The sequence below is a fragment of the Saccostrea cucullata genome, unplaced genomic scaffold, assembly GCF_032062105.1.
Source record: "Saccostrea cucullata isolate Sc308-1 unplaced genomic scaffold, CSIRO_AGI_Scuc_v1 ctg1499, whole genome shotgun sequence".
Lineage (NCBI taxonomy): Eukaryota > Metazoa > Mollusca > Bivalvia > Ostreida > Ostreidae > Saccostrea > Saccostrea cuccullata.
In genome coordinates, this window is record NW_026939681.1 from 66,008 (window position 1) to 83,070 (window position 17,063).

Below are 17,063 nucleotides of genomic sequence, written 5' to 3' on the forward strand. Positions count from 1 at the left end.
GATAATTTTGTTATCAATGGAATAATTATGTCATATTTGTATTTTCTGAGTTGTTAAGATGTCTTGCGGAATATTTAACATGTAGTTGTATGAATAATATATATAAAATACATGCAAGCTTTAAGGTAATGTAGATGAATGCATAATCAACTTTCTTCTCTCACATACTGTACCTACCAATCACATTCTCTGACGTCAATTTAACAACCCACTTCGCCCAATCACAACAGGTTAAAAAAGTATAAAATGGAAACGGAATATTTTTCGAAAGTTCTTTTAACATCAGTCATGTTTGCGTACATACAAATACTTGGGATTATATATCTGTACTTTAGATTTGTTGACAGTCAAAAGACTACAAACAATTCAGATTCAAAGAATATTTCTGACCTTCAGAAAAGGGTGGATATGTTAGAAAGGACTGTTGGGAGAATTCTGACTGGGAAAGACCATGCAAATATCAGTGCTTTGAAGATTTATCATCAGGGTAAGTCATGATTTGGGTTAAACATGTCATTCTTTTTTATCTTTTATTTCCTTTTACCATTTCTTACAAACGGATTATTTGTTCAGTAAATGAAAATAAATATATCTAGATTTATAAAATTGGGGATTCTTAAAAGAACTCTGTGTTCAATAATCCAGAAGTGTTTGCTCTTCTCCTATTTTGTATTGTTTTATGGTCTTTGAGATTGAATATTGTTTGTTATCACGACATCCTTTTGTTTTCATTGTTTTAGGCATTCCAACATTCAACACCTCGCTCGTAGCTTTTAGCGCCCGATATGAAGATAAATCAGGACTCAGTAATGGATTCATACTCAAGTTCTCTCATGCCATCACTAATCTGGGTAACCACTACAATCCGACGGACGGAATATTCGTCGCACCTGTTCATGGACTGTACATGTTTCACTGGACAATGAACTGTTATACGTCTGGGAGTAACCACTGTGGCACGTCTCTTATGATCAATGGTTCTGGAAAAGGTTACGTATACTCAGGGGAGAATGCTGCTAATCATCACCATACCGGTTCAAATTCGCTGATTCTCGAGGTTCAAGCAGGAGATCACGTGTGGATTGAAACCACTTCTTGGTCCAACGTCCGTATCTATCACTGGTCTTCTTTTTCTGGATGTCTTATGTCAGTCTTATGAGAATGAATATGAAAATAATAAGAAGTCTTCTTGGCGGATTAAAGATCGAGGACATTGATTAATGACTCTTTGATTAATATTAACTTGAAAAACTCTGAAAGACCTGGATTTTACAAAACAAAAACCCAGATGCACCAACTCCTGTTTGTAATCGTGATGTCATAGTTGGTAAGATTAACAATGCCTTGAATGTGGATTGACTGTATATTGATAACATAGATGTTTAATATATAAATCATAAGCAAATTAAGCATTTCAATATTAACATTTCTTTAATTATTTATTTAGCATAAAAGATACGCAATGTCATTCAAACAGCATATTTTGTTTCGATGTTTAATGTCCAAATCCTTAGAGAGACGAAAACTTTTATTCTTTTAAAATATTTGGTTTGTTTATCTAAAGAAAATAATATAACAATTTAGCCCTTCCATTCGGTCAATCAGTAGATATAGCGACCACACAGAAAAGCATATCGAGCGAGAACGATATTTTTTTCTGTGAAATATGTTTTTTTTTTCAATGGTTGGCGCTGTAGCTCTCCGGTCTGTCAATATATTTTCTCTCGTCGAACTTCAGTTCTGCAGCTAGACAAACCATGGATTAAGTTTGATTTTTCTATATTATTGTTATTTAATCATGTAAATTGAGCTGTTTTAACCACAGCATGTATTTATGTATTTTGACAATCATAGAGTTCTCTCATTAGATCGACTTATTTCAAAGACATTTCATTCATAAACAAGTAATAACTGAAGTGTCCACATTTTGTTGGCACTTTTTTTATAAACAGGATATTATGAAATAACATCCTACAGAGAAAAGGTGAACCCGGTAGGGGACATGTATTGCTTTTTCAGTATGTTTCGAAGAAGAATGTACAACACTTGTGGTCAACAATCTAATTTTCAAAAAGGAAAAACAAGGTGTAGTGTTTATGTTTTTAAAGAAGTAGGTATTTGAGACTTACAGACCTAATGGCATTTTACAGCTTTATAGAGACTGAAATTTTGTCAATTGGTCTTGTTTTTACTGCTTTTTATAAACACTTGACTAACCTTTTTGCAATAATTAGGCACATGACACACAGATCTTAATCAGTTTGAGCTAAGTTCTTTTTATCTTGAAGATGTGAAAGATGTTAAGTGGACTGTTTGAGATTCTACTTAGAAATAAGTTATTGCTAATTGAATACTTGTCATTTGACGACAATAAAGAAAACAAAGTTCCGATGTGTTTTATTATTCATCTTAGGGTTAAATTTTCATACAGGTCAAGTACTTTAATTCCTTTACTTAAATATATACACTAAAGTTATCTGTAACAGGATATAAGAAAATTTAGGTATAAGTACATACCTGAAAATGAAAATGTGTGTTTCTAGTATATTTATATGTAGTTCATGAATTTCTATATTAAAAATTCTTCAAAATGTCCATATTTTCTTATTTTCAGTAAATACATACAATGTTGGCTAAGCTTTTAGAGTATTGTCAGAAGACAACCAGTAAGAGAGGATTGACTCTCAATAAACACTCTGGACCAATTCTCGGTTTGTACTCAGACATGTTTCCCCGCCTGTACCTCCATAATCACTGTTTTAGATCATGTGGGATAACCATTCCAATTTTCTCCTGATCAGGGAGACCCTCAAAGTATAATAAACTTTTAATGAAATGCCCCAGGAAAGAAAACAGAACGGGGCCCAGTGCAATACATAGATTCCACGGACAGGTGCAACAAAAAGTCCATCCGACTGTTTGTAGTGGTTCCCTTAATTGGTGATAACAGAAGCGAATTTCAAAATGTATCTCGGGATCACGATATAAGAACCACGATATGCATTAAAGGTAGTAATACTGTGTTAGACCCAGGGATACCAAGCCCTGAAAAATCTTGAAAATACCTTCTTTTTTTTCTTTAGCAGAGGGCAACGAGTACTAACTTACTTATTCTTATAAGTTTGTAGTACAATATTACTTAGTTCCTTTATTTGAGGATTGTTCGTTCGTCAAAAGTAACATTGTTCACGTTGTGGTTACGTTCAGAAAATTAAGCATATAAGAAATATCAACAGGGCGTTTTATCATCTCGACCCGCTCAAAATCATCGGACACCATGAATGATTTTCAATGCTCAATGGTAACGGAGTAGTCAGCGTGGCTTTCATCGCCGCACTCCAGACAGAGAAAAGAATTCTTGAAAATATTTTCACAAAGCCTTTGAGAACGAAATGAAGAATTACCGTTATTTGGACATGAATTTAATAAGAGGGTTGTTTACGATACATATTGTTATGATTTTTTATAAGACAAATTTTAAAACACATTGAAGTCTAGACCTTCGGAATCCGTCTATTAGAAGTGTAGCACGGGGTGGGGCTTGGTGAATTCCATCGAGCTCGACATGTTTTTCCCTTGTCTAGACAGCCGAGCGGTCTACACTAATAGGTACTGTGAGAGACAAATGTTCGTGGATTTCATAAATCACCCTTATCAACGAATTTACTTTCCTTAGAACATTTTCAGTATTTATTGATTGAAACTTCTAAATATATTAGTTACTCATAGTATACGTCCCAGGAAACCAACAAAATATGCTAACCTAGGAATACTGAGCATCACTCCTATACCGAATTAAAATGATTTCACAATAGCAGGTCTCTGAAACGGGTATTACTGTGATTTTTACGGCAAAATTTTTCGTTTCTACTGTGTAAGTTTAAAATTTATAATCAGGAATGAAAAACTGTTTATCGTTTGAATCATTAGACTTAATGTATATTTATACCTCCTTGTTTGATGTGAATATTTATCTTAAGAAAACATGCCCTAAGTTATAGTTAGTTTTTATAACGAATGTAAAAAACACATAATTGTAAAGATTAAAAAGAGAAGAGTCAAGAAAAGTAACAAATTCATTTACTCGCATACCAACCAATCATATTCTCTGATTTTATTTAAGACAGCCCACTTTGAGAGCAAATAATCAAGGTTAAAAAAGTATAAAATGGTAAATGAATTTCTTTGCTAGAGTTCCTATAGCAACCATCATGTATATGTACATACAATTACTTGGAGTAATCTTTCTGTACTTAAGTTCTGTTTACAGCCAAAAAACTACTAACAATTCAGATCTAAATAATATTTCTGACCTTCAGAAAAGAGTAAGCATGTTGGAAAGGACTGTTGGGAGAATCTGACTGGAAAAGACCATGAAAATGTAAGCGCTTTGAAGATTAGTCACCAGGGTGAGTTATGAATGAGATTGAAACATGCTGAGATACTTGGTTTCACTTGGTTTTCTTTATAGAATTATTAGCGTTGTACATAATGAATAAGATGATACCTCATCTCGGATTGGATTCATAAAACATTTTCTGTTTCTTTTCCTTTCAGGCATTCCAAAATTCAACATCTCGCTTGTAGCTTTCAGTGCCCGATCCAATGATAGATCAGGACTCAGTACTGGATTCTTCCTCAAGTTTCCTCATGTCATTACTAACATGGGAAACCACTACAATCCGACGGACGGTATCTTTATTGCACCTGTTCATGGACTGTACATGTTTCACTGGACATTGAATTGTCTTACGTCTGGGAGTAACCACTGTGGCACGTCTCTAATGGTCAATGGTTCTGAGAAAGGTGCCATATACTCAGGGGAGGATGGTAGTGGCTATTATCATACCGGTTCAAATTCCATTTTAGTCGAGGTTCAGGCGGGAGATCACGTGTGGATTGAAACCAATTCTTGGTCCGATGTCCGTTTTGTTAGCTGGTCTTCTTTTTCAGGATGTCTCATGTCAATATTTTGAGAAGAAATGCGAATTGAACTTAGAGAAGTCTTTTTGGTGGGTGAAAGGTCGAGGACATCGATTAGGGAACATAGTCGAATAGTTATATATTCAGTGTTGATTTCAGTTTCTCTTAAATAATAGACTCATTAAGGAGGTCAGCTAGAAGAACTGAGTAGGTATTTTAATAAACCTATATATTATTTTATAATAATATATTTCCTATAAAATTTCATTAACAATGATGTTTTTAAAAAAATGTGATTTTACAAAATTGATGTTTAACCTCTAATTTTCTTGTTCGGTGTCGCAGAATGTAATAAGTGTGATAAAAGCTTACTTTTCTATTTGCTTTTATTGGTTATATGATGTTTTACGTCCCATTGGAGAGTTTAACATTGATATAGAGACGTCGCCATGTACTGGTGAATGCTTCAAATTCTAACCTTTACTTGGCACTAACGACAATTGAGCAGAGAGTGATCTTTGCCAAGGTCTGCCTTCAGACGGGCATCAGTGTTTTAGATGTCATCCGAAGGATCCGATACTTTCACCTGAAAGTGCTGAGCTCATGTCAAAAGAACAGCTGCTTCCTATTTGTTATCGATTTCTGTCAGTCGAGGCCGAGATTCGAACTCACGGCCTATTCATCAGGGGGTGCACTGCTCTTTGAAAGTAAGCATAGATGTAGTGTTGTGGTATCCATCAAATTTCTGCAACTTTTACTACCGTATTCAAAATATCCCTTTATTTCAGTCTGTTTATTTGTTTAACATTGATCCCTAGGCCGACTCTATTAAAACATTTTTTATCTAAGTAAGTAATTAAGTATAAAATTATATCCAATATATTCGAATGTCAAAAAGTTTTCCTTTTTAAAATGTTTTAATCCTTGTTTGTATGTCTTTATAGATACTGAAATTATTTCATTAGATCTTGTTTTTACTGCCTTTTTGTAAACCCTTGAATTTTTTTTTTTTTTTTTTGCAATAGTTATGCACTTGACACACAGATCTTAATCATTTTGATCGAGGTTTTTCTTGAAGATTTGGTATATTGTAAAGTGGACGGTTTGAGATTCTACTGAGGTTATTGTTAATTGAATACTTTGTTGTCATCTGACGAAATTAAGAAAAACAAATTTTCCTTATTGTTTAATAATTCATCTGAAGCATGCATTTGATGCATGTCATCAGACACTTTCTTTTCTTTCTTACTTTTTAATATTTACGGTAATACTAATCATGCTAATTGCACGTCGTGAAGCAGAACTCTGCATTAATCTGTAACAGGCTATGAATACAAAGACTCGAATAAGGCGTTGTATTATTTAATAGTATATAAGATTCATTTTGTTAAAAATGAAGTTATAAGTATGCACTTGTAAATGAAATTTCGTTTTTCTAATACTTTAATTAAAGTTCAAAGAATTTATGTTTACAAGTTTTATTCTGTCCTGAATAAAGGGAGAACACTCACTATCATTATTAAACCTTAATAAAGTACCACAGCTATTACTTCCTGCCGGAGGTAAAACAAAAAAATGGTCTAGCGAAACATATAAATTTCATGGACAGTTTCAACAGAAATTCCTATCTATTTTATGGAAATATAAAAATAATAGACTATTAAAAATTATTCTATGTGGAGATTTTAACTGTAGACTTAATGACAAACAAGATAAAAGTAAAAACTATCTGATTAACCTATTAAAGCAATTTGATATGGTAGATGTCTGGAATAGAGAACACCCTGATTTGAAAGGTGAAACGTGGTGTAATGCTCAAGATATCCCTTTTAGTAGAATAGACTATATTTTTAAGAATAATAATTTCTGTTTTCATGTAGGTAATATCATAGTGAGAAAGTTACCGGGTACTCACTCCCGAGGCACAAGAATGAGTGATCATAGATATTTAAAAATGTATCTTAATATCTCAAAAAATTCAAGAGGTCCCAATTATTGGAAATTGAATATTTCTTATTTAGAGAATAAGAAGTACAAAGAAAATATTGCAAACTTAGCTAATGAAGTAGATAATGTACAAAATCCGATCGACAAATGGGAACTTTTTAAACGTAATGTTAAAGAATTTTCAATATCTTTTGCAAAAGATAAACGAAAGAATATGAGAGAAAAAATAAACCTAATTGAAAAGAGATAGAAACTATAGAAAGTAGCCAATGGAACAATATTATTAATAATAAACCTAAGGCACTTTATACAAATTTAAATGAACTTTATGACAAAAAAATAAAAGGGGCACAAATACATTTAAGATCGAAAGCAAAATGGATAGAGAGCGGAGAAAAAAATACAAAAATTTCTTAAATCTTGAAAAACAAAATCAAACGTCTAATGCAATAACTTAAATCACGCACTGGCGACTTAATAAATACTACAAATTCATTAATTGGAGAAATGAATGCTTATTATAAGAATCTGTTTAAAACTCTCAAAAGTCCAATAAACAATAGTAAATTGCCACCTTATCGCCATAAATTCCTTTATCCTTTATAGACGGAAACATACTATTCTTACTAAAGTAACATTACTTTCGACTTCATATTTGTATCTAATTTCAAACGCATATATTATTAGTCCAGATATTTATATGTAATAACTATCGGCCCCACATTATATGAGAACTATATGAGGTTTAAGTAATGTGAACTTTTCAGAAGAGGTTATAAAGTACGGAATATTGAAAAAGTATATCTTACCATATTGAAAAATTGGTTTCGTGTTCGCTGAATACTTAACAATTCAACAAGTAACCGATTTACAACTCACATTTAGCTGTCCGTCTGTCCTTGCGTCGGTAGTTATTTTTGTCTGTGACACTTTCGTTTTGCAGGGATATCTTGGGAAGCCTCAAAATGAAATATTTGGAGATAACCAACAGTATTCAATCTCAAAAGTCCAATAAACAATAGTAAGAGTCATCAATTCAAGATTATGTCTCTTTGAACTTTTTTATTCCCAAGCAATATCCTGAGAAGCCTTGGAGCTATTGCAATGAAATTTTATACAACTTCCTATTGCCCAAGAAAGATCTCTATTAATTTTGAGTGCATCAGGTTAAAGATCAAGGTCGTAAAGTCATACATTCTGTCCGTGTGTAACACTTTCGTCTCCAGGTGATATCTGAAGAAGCTTTTGCTATGAAATTTTATTACCATAAATAATTATTGCCCCTCCCACCCCCTCAAAGTGTCCTGTCCTTGCTTTTTCATATTGATCATTTATATTTTGTGAATAGCACGTGAAGCACCAATATACAAAAGGTATTTGGAACGACCAATTAAACATAAGCAGTTATCCGGTGTCTGAAAAAATAATTTTAAAAAAAGTTCTTTTGGGGTAACAACATTTTTTCTCATCTCTTGACTTTGGAGTTTAACGTGCATTTGAGAAACTTCAACTTTTGCAAAAGCTGTCATGCACCATCGTCGGAAACCCACGGGTGGTTTCGTCTTTACTTATCACCCGTGGGCAAACTCGTCTGAAAATCGACGGATGTAATGAAATATGCATAGGTCATTTGCTTCAAGAGTCGCGATGCCAAACAACGAATAACAACTTACGTTACCTGTGCATGTTCGGAATTGCAAAAAACATGAAAAACTCATTCCGTAGTTAACACAGCTGATAAATCCACTCGCCGGTGCATTTTGTAGTTAGAAAGAGGTGCTCCTATATAATATCTTCGCACTTTTTAAAATTTTCAAAAAATTAACTATAAATAGCAAATTAATAAACGAATTTTTCAAAATTGAAGAGTTCCAACTCTCTGATTGGTTGACTAAAAACAACAAACTAGCATATTTTACGGCAATATTCCAGCTAGTTTGCCCAAGGGTGATATGTAAATACGAGATCACCCGTGGGTTTCCGACGATGTCATACAGGTACATCAGTGTTTCACAAACACAAGTTGCTTGCAAATGTTTTAGATCATATGACTTACTCTGGTGACATATTGCGTAATCAAAAATAAGGATGTAACGAACAATATTCAACATCAGAAGTCCATAAAACAATACAAAATAGGAGCAAAGAAAACATGGACCTCCGAAACATTAGAGATGTGATCGGGTGCCATTGAGAAGTGAGCATCACCTGGCAACCGGTCATACCCGCCATGTGTTCTTTGTTATGATAGGGAAATAAAGGAAATTCTGTGGTCAATTAAGTATATCAAAAATGTGTTCTTTGTCATGATAGGGGAATAAAGGAAATTCCGTGGTCAATTAAGTATATCAAAAATGGACTAACAATTAGTATGAAAACGTCAGTCAGCATTTGACTCCATGATATTGTACTTGCTGACAAGGTCATTGACTCACTGCCGATATTCTTGTTTCATCAACTTGTTTGTCAATGATTTACCTCGTTTTAGAAATAATTCTTACGTAGTGCATGCCGTTTGCTTCTTGAATTAACTTAGATATATAAACTCCATCTGCAGGTGATGAAGGTATATTGCTGCATTAGTAAATGAGGTACACTATTGAAAAGTTAAAGTCATCACGTTTATCAAAGAGCTTGGTTGTTACCATGTAAGTCTTTTAAAGTAAAAATATCAAAATATGAAACAAATGTGTCAGACTCTGTACACGTGGAATCTTTTATCTCAAGCTCACTGGGATATTTCGTATTAACATAAAAATGGAAATTACCCTAGTTTACTGAAAATAAGTCATTGATATGTTGAAATGTTGAGTTGAAGGCCACGACAGGTGTTTTTTTTACGTATAACATTTTGGACAAATTCTGCTTTATATGAATTTAAAAATAGATCTGCTGATAACTGGGCGCAGTTGGAACCCATAGGCACTCCAGTAAATTTTTGGACGATCTGGTCTCCAACATCAATATAGTTGTTGTCAATCAGAATCTCAAGCATCTTTTTGATATCACTTTCAGAGTACCTATGTGGACAATCAGAATGGTTTTAACAAAATAATTTTGCAAATGACCAATAACAAGGTAAGCGAATTAACGAGTTCAATTTTTATTGACAAAGCAGCTGTCAATGACATCCAAAAGTCTGGACTTTTATTTATCGTGGGGAATGGTTGTGTATAAAAATGAAAAGTCGTAAGATTTTAAGCTGTTGATTTTGGTAAAATCTTGTGATTTCAAATTTTCCAAAATTCACTTTGAATTTCTAAGTATCCACATCTGATTTATACCACTTCTTGAATATATTGTTGCACAGAACTCTTGGAGTTTCTCCTTCACTTCTGTTTATATCTTAAGCCCCGTCAGACTCACGAATTTAGATCACGGTAAGCTACGATTTAGGGATCCTCGAAAATTCTTAGACATCCGCAATCAGTCCTTTATTATTACCATGGTAAGCCCTGTCAACTCGGATTACTCCTGAACGATCGGTAAATTGCTACGACTGTTTTGAACTGTTCAAAACAGTCATGGAAAACCGCGATGTAACTCTATTACTTGTATATGGTAGTTATCCCGTACTGTATGCCTACCATCACCATGTGACCACTGTATAGACTTTCATGATGTTTCGGGGTCTTCCGTGATACGCAAGTTTACTCAAGGATTTCGACGACTGCAGAATGGAAAATATACGAATATGCAAGATAATCCGTAACTAACCGTAAACCCCGCACATTTTGTCTCGGTTGTAGTGGGAAAACGACAAGGAAACAATACAGAGACTAACGATTAATGGCGGCGAACCGATTTTTTTCGAACGTCGTAATTACGGCAGCAGTAAGGGTTTGACTTCTAATTACGTGTTTTAACGGCAAATTTACAGTTGGAAAATATAGCTACAATTTATTTTTCAGTTATTATTTTGTTCATGACAGTACACATGACCATGAGCACAGGATTCGGCTTCTAAATCTGCACCTGTATTTGAACAGACAGAACACACAGAATTACCTTGTTGTGGCACATTTTTTTATGCCAGAGAATACGGAAAAAGGAAAAGAAAGAAGAAAACAGTCTGGGTATGATGAGTTTATACTGGTATAATCTTACTACTTGCATCGGGGGACAATTACAACTCATTTAAGTATAATTTCAGAGTTTTTTTTTCTGACACCTTTTCTCTGGTACCTGAAAGATGTGTAAAGTCATCATCCAAATATAAACTGAAAAAGAACTTCCCATCAACCTCAATGAATGGAAAACTATTGTTCATGGACCTTCATCGCTATGGCTGTCAAACCATTGTATCAATGCGCTTTAATTGATGACAAACATGAATCAGTTACAATGAAAGTATTAGGAAGGATTCTCCGCAGCACATCTATTACAGCTAATGAAAACAAAACGTTCTCACATTTTACTTTTAGATGACCCTATTGCCTTGAAGATCTTGCTCATGAAACGATTATCTAAATTTCTAATTTTAACGAGGAAGAGAAAATTGACAAATACCACTGTTCAGGTTTCATCTCTGGATTTCTGGTTGACAGTTTACTGTGACCTGACTAAAATTTAACCTCTTAATAGTTCTATTGTGCTGACCTGTATCTGCTTGGACATGCAGGAAAACCTTGAGTATCCGAAAACACAGTGTTTGTCCTAAATCATATCGAAGATAAAACCCTTTTTATTGACAAACATGTTGATGGAAAAGAATATCAAAAGCCTTGTTTAAAGTCATCATCTCTCGAGTTCTCTAGTCAAAACTATGACCTTGTCAACAAATTCAATCTATCATTAAGTCAAAAGCTGATTAAGGTTTTTTAGACTAATTGTAAGACCACAACCAATTGTCGACGAATTTTACCGTTATTTTCCGATTAATTCAATTAGCACACGGCGAGTGTGACTGGTCGGTGGGGACTGCTCATTATTCCATGACACCTGATCCCATCTCTGATATATTAGAGGTCCGTATTTGCTTTGCTCCTGATTTGTATGTTTAAATGTATTTTGGGGGTTGAAAACTGTTCATTATCTCCATATTTTTCATCCATTAAATCATTTCTAGATTCTTGAGATATTACCAAATTTGGATTGAGGCAAATGATACTTAGTAGTGGTTACCGCCTTCCGCTGACAATTTAAATCTAAACCTAGCTACTTGCTTTAGCTACAACACCCAGTTAAAGAAAGAGCGTCTTGGCAACGTAACTTAATCTGAATAAATCAGAAAAATGTTGAATGAAAATACATTGTACATGAAATTATTTCTTTCAAAACGTGAATAAACTAAACTGATAATATAGAATAGATATAGAAATATTGAATAAATTTCGATAGCTTTTAACACATCTGCATGTATTCCTCATATATAACAGTTATTTGAAAATGGATTAACTTTTATGAGGATTCAATGAATAATTAGCCGTAACATAGTTTACTAGTGAGACCGTCGCATTATAAGGTATTAATACGGGATACCGTGCTTGTCCGTGGTGTGAAAAGCCTGGTCCTTAATAAAAACGTGCCCAAACCATGTTGAATAATCTTGAAACAACCGTTTCGTTTATTTTTGGCGCCAGAAAACCGTATTATCATTACAATTTCATACAGTTTATAAAATAGGGGTGAACCGTTGCAATCCGTGCCTATTACTGTTACAGTGTGACCTAGGCTTTATTGAGGAGTACATAGAGAGAGTTGATTGAGTTTTTCTTTACCTGAACTCGCTATTTATCTTTGTTTGTAAGTATTTTAGGAAGTTTTTGAATCCCATATAGATTTGTAATTAAGTAATTCAAAATCAATTTGGTAGTTACTTTAAGCATATTTAGATATTCAAAACTGACGTATTATTTTGAAGAATTTCTTCTTTAGAAAAGTAACTATGAGTAGAAGTTGGATTACCACTTGTCGAATTAAAATCCAAATTCTTCAAAAAAACAATTTATTAAATGAACCTTACAAACGAAGACAATATTTTTACCTGCTTTGTCAGGAGGGACTAGTACATATTGACCATGTAATCTATATAATCATTTTTTCACTACTTGATTATTAAATGCAGAAGCGAAGGATCTATGGTTTTATATTGTCCTACAAACTTTCAATATGCGATTATAACATGGGTCTGATACGTTTAATCCATTTTGACGAAGTGTCAATGTACGTCTTCTCTTTCATATCTGGTCCATCGTCTGTCGTAATATTTTACAGAATCCCTAATATTTATGAAATTCCGACGCCACTTAAAGAATCAGAGTTCCCTATATTTAAGAGCTTTTTAAGTAAGTGATCTAAAGCCCTCATTTTAAACTCAATTTACGTCACCTGTAATAATCTCTCCCGCAGAACTATAGTTATAGGGCGACGATGAACATTTAAACTACTTGAATTTCTTTCAGGATACGACAAATACTTAGCTTTCAACCTATTGATAAATAGCAAAATAAAGTTAGACAAAAAATACGTCCTTTTTATATACGAAAGACAAAGAAGATAGGCATTACATTTATTATTGATTTCTTAAAAATGTTTCTTGTATTTTAATATTTGTTTTAAGGAGGCTGGGGGTGTCGACAAATTAACCGTCAGGTATAACTGGATTTTTTAGATATAATATCTTGAACTGTCAGCTATTTTTGGCAAAGAAAAATTTAATGTATTTTAATTTTTAAATTTGATCATTTTTGTATATCTTTATAAGGAGCTTTTCTTCTAAAAGAGATCAATATTGTCTAGAAATGACCACAAACACCCAGCCTTCTTAAAATATGTTGGATCCATATAGGGCACTTCGGCTTGAACTACTATAGAATTAGTAGGAGAGATCCTCCGAAGGATGAGTACTCGTACATGTCGACGCTAGACCAGTCAACATTTTCAATCCATACATGACTTCCTGCAGCTACCTCTACAATCACCGAGTTGGACCCAGTATGGTAATAACCACCATTAGCGTCTGCTGATCGTATTCTTCCTTTCATAACATTATTTATTTTGAGGGCGGTGCCGCAATGCGTACTTCCACTATAGTAGCATTGCATGGTCCAGTAGAACATGTACACTCCGTGAACAGGTGCGACGAAGATTCCATCAGTCGGGTTGTAGTGGTTTCCGAGGTTAGTGATTACAACATCAAACTTCAAAATGAATCCTACACTTATACCCCCTTGGTCATTTTTGAACCGAGCAGAAAAGGCAACCGGTGTGTTGTTGAAAACAGGAATGCCTATATAATATACAAAATCATGCTGAATTTGATAATACACACAATCCATCATACATTTATCGGTGCATGTAAAACCTTGCATTGAATTATAAACATTTTATTTCATGGTCATAAAGATGCAAGAAATTGCCGTTTTCAAACTAAAAAGGCGGTCGAAACTGATAAATCATCTGTATTTCAAGAAACTGGGCATTCGTCTGCACCTATTAATCAATTGGAGAACTCTGTCGACTTGCTAAAAACACTTTATCCGAAATAGTCATTACATAAAAATCTGCGATTTATTTTACATTATCTATATCATCACTACTATTGTTATTTATTTCAATACAAGAGACTTGGTTTCCAAGGTAATATGGTAAAACCAGTTTTATAAAGTAAGCAGGAAATTGCTATATAGTCTGTTTCTTTTGAAAACATGTCCTGTGAAAAATATGTTTCCAGACCTTTCTGAAAGACGTTCATGATTTTCAACAGTTAAGGGTTGCTAAAGGGTAGGGGTTAAAACAACTATATATCTTATCATGATTTACGGCGAAAATTAGTTCTCACTAGCGACCGATACGCTAGTAAAAAATGTGCAAAACCATCTCCACTGACGAACCTTTCTTTGCCTTATATGGCTATTGTTATTAATGCGCACAGAGGATCTTACGAAGAGCAACTGACAAATCGTTGAATAAATAGTAACGTTTACGCCAAATACATGTTTACATTTTACTTAGAACACATGGTTCAGGTCAATCTATGATCATGTCAATGGATTGCAAAATAAATGTTCTTATGACCAAATGACAAAGACTTTAAACTATGCAAGATGTCATGGGCGTTTTTAATTTCCTGTTAACTGGAAAAAATATGTTTAATAAAATGTAGTTTGTGTCTAGTTCAGAACACTGGCGCTTCAGGAGTAAGGAAAACAATCAGCATAACTTATAAATGCATTTAAATGGACAAAACGTTTTTATATAACTATACTCGTGATAATGTGTTTTGGCCAGGGAATCCACCTGACAATAAAATGCATTCACCAAAAGTACAACAAAGGAATTAACATGATTAATACAGAGGTAAATTATTTTGCAGTTTGACTTTCAGAAACATAAACTTTCATCGTTTTTAACAAATGAATTGTTTGTCAGTGTAAGCATTTAAATAATAGAATTTTAAAAATGCTTGTCATTTACAAAATGGATGGAAAAATGGTCTTTGAGCCTTTCCGATCGCCATAAGATTTTCCTTTTTCTCAAGCGTAAAATTCCTGTAGTGTTCATAGTAACCCATAATGCAATTCTAATTCAGCAGATTTGTCAGTTATTTAGAAGCCATATTGGTGCCTCATTTGCTAATCTGACGCCAAAAATATAGTCCAGGTTCCCATGCACAAAAATTTGTCAAAAAAGAAATCTTAATTCATGACTGCAGAAAATTGTACCATAGAGAATTGTATTAACTTATTTACGTTTGAATGAATTCAAGAGAGATCGACTGAAGTACATTTCTACATATATTATAGGGTGGTGAAAATTGAAACGCAACATAACTTTTCTGTTTACCATGCCTCCACGTGCTAATCACTTCCTTGCCACATTTCCGTGAATAATTCACCGAAGCTTACTGTAGTCTTGCTAACTCTCGTCTTAGCCACAGCCAGAGCTACTCTGAACTAATCGGGTTTAATATTTTTGCAGAACACGGAAAAATAAAAGGTTCCGAACACTAGTAGGGGTGTATATAGACCTTTATGGAACCTGTGGCCATTATATCTCCAATATGGCCGATATGTAATTGAGCAGAATGAACACTCTTCTCCATATGAGAGGATGCTTACTCCTCCTCGTTACTTGTTTCCTCATCTGGAGATTTGCAGAGGTCCATGTTTTGCTACTTTCAAGATTCTTATCGTGTATTGGATTTATGGGATTCGTCACTGTTCGTAACCTTAACCTTTTACACTTAAATGGCAATTGATTTTCATTCTGCAGTGAATTATTACAATGTTGCAATGTTGCAATGTTACAATTATTACAGACTTTTGTTGAGGATTTATATATAAAAAATAAATGAATACCAACAAACTTTTAACATTCAACTTTATAAGTCGTCGTTTTTTATTTCTGTTCCGATACTTTTTAAGACGTACTAGTAATTACATTATAATTCATCCGGACTGACATTTAATCATGAGGGCGAGAATTAACTGAGTGAATTTAACTTTGGAAGATTTGTTTATCTATTTAATGAACTAAGGGAACGAATTATTCAATAGATAAATATCTCTGCATGATAATGCAGCCAACCCCAATGTTTATGTGCATTATGATTGATAATACCTATTCTGTAAGGACGAAAAACGGAGGCGAATAAATGAATTCTCAATTCATTAGAATCAGAAATTGTGACCTTAAGTTGCCCTACCTCGAGTTGTTCTGTTGTTTGTCAAGTTCACCTGGTCTTTCCAGGTAAGAATTCTTCCCATAGTTCTCTCCAACATCGACAGTCTAGCGGACAGGTCCGAGTCAGTGTCTGTGGCACTAGTTGTCATTTGACCACACATTACACTGAAGTATATAGACAGAATATATAGAGTAATGTTGAAATACATGCTGTCTGAATGGCAAGCTAGAGGTGAGTTAGAGTATACATTCCCCGCAGTTTTATAGTGTATCTGTTACCCTTATGTTTGAATTTGTTGGTTAATATTATTGTAAAAACAAATATGATTGGTCTAGTTCTGTTATTACGTATAGGTGAGATACATGTATCACCTTAGCATATAATAAATCAGACGTTTTAATATCTACACAACTTAAACTGCTTTATAACACTTTCAAAAATTGAAGAAAGCTTTCAAACTATATCTATATCTAAAATTATAAAATTCTTTTTATTCCTGCAAAACAATATTGAATCAGTCTCAATATTAATATTCAATTAAATAAAGTTTGAATTAATTTATAGA

The 17,063-nt window shown here is 33.7% G+C and overlaps 2 protein-coding genes across 2 annotated transcripts; one reads left to right on the plus strand and one right to left on the minus strand.

The window, feature by feature from the left end:
* The first annotated feature begins 228 nt into the window (after nucleotides 1-228).
* Nucleotides 229-1,505, plus strand: LOC134253679 (complement C1q-like protein 2). Its single transcript, XM_062736261.1, has 2 exons — nucleotides 229-487; nucleotides 741-1,505. The coding sequence occupies exons 1-2, from the start codon at nucleotides 247-249 to the stop codon at nucleotides 1,157-1,159; spliced, it is 660 nt and encodes a 219-aa protein (XP_062592245.1). The 5' UTR covers nucleotides 229-246; the 3' UTR covers nucleotides 1,160-1,505.
* An 11,819-nt stretch (nucleotides 1,506-13,324) lies between these two features.
* On the minus strand, nucleotides 13,325-16,725 carry LOC134253677 (complement C1q-like protein 3). The gene is made up of 2 exons (XM_062736259.1): nucleotides 16,520-16,725; nucleotides 13,325-14,101 (listed from the first exon to the last, which is right to left on the minus strand). Exons 1-2 carry the CDS (start codon nucleotides 16,704-16,706, stop codon nucleotides 13,680-13,682), a joined length of 609 nt encoding a protein of 202 aa, XP_062592243.1. The 5' UTR covers nucleotides 16,707-16,725; the 3' UTR covers nucleotides 13,325-13,679.
* Nucleotides 16,726-17,063: the final 338 nt, after the last annotated feature.

Coding starts and splice junctions, on each gene's coding strand:
- LOC134253679 (XM_062736261.1), top strand. CDS start 247: ATGGAAACGGAATATTTTTCGAAAGTTCTTTTAACATCAGTCATGTTT. Junction 488..740: donor TTTGAAGATTTATCATCAGG/GTAAGTCATGAT, acceptor TCATTGTTTTAG/GCATTCCAACATTCAACACC.
- LOC134253677 (XM_062736259.1), bottom strand. CDS start 16,706: ATGTATTTCAACATTACTCTATATATTCTGTCTATATACTTCAGTGTA. Junction 14,102..16,519: donor AAACAACAGAACAACTCGAG/GTAGGGCAACTT, acceptor TATATTATATAG/GCATTCCTGTTTTCAACAAC.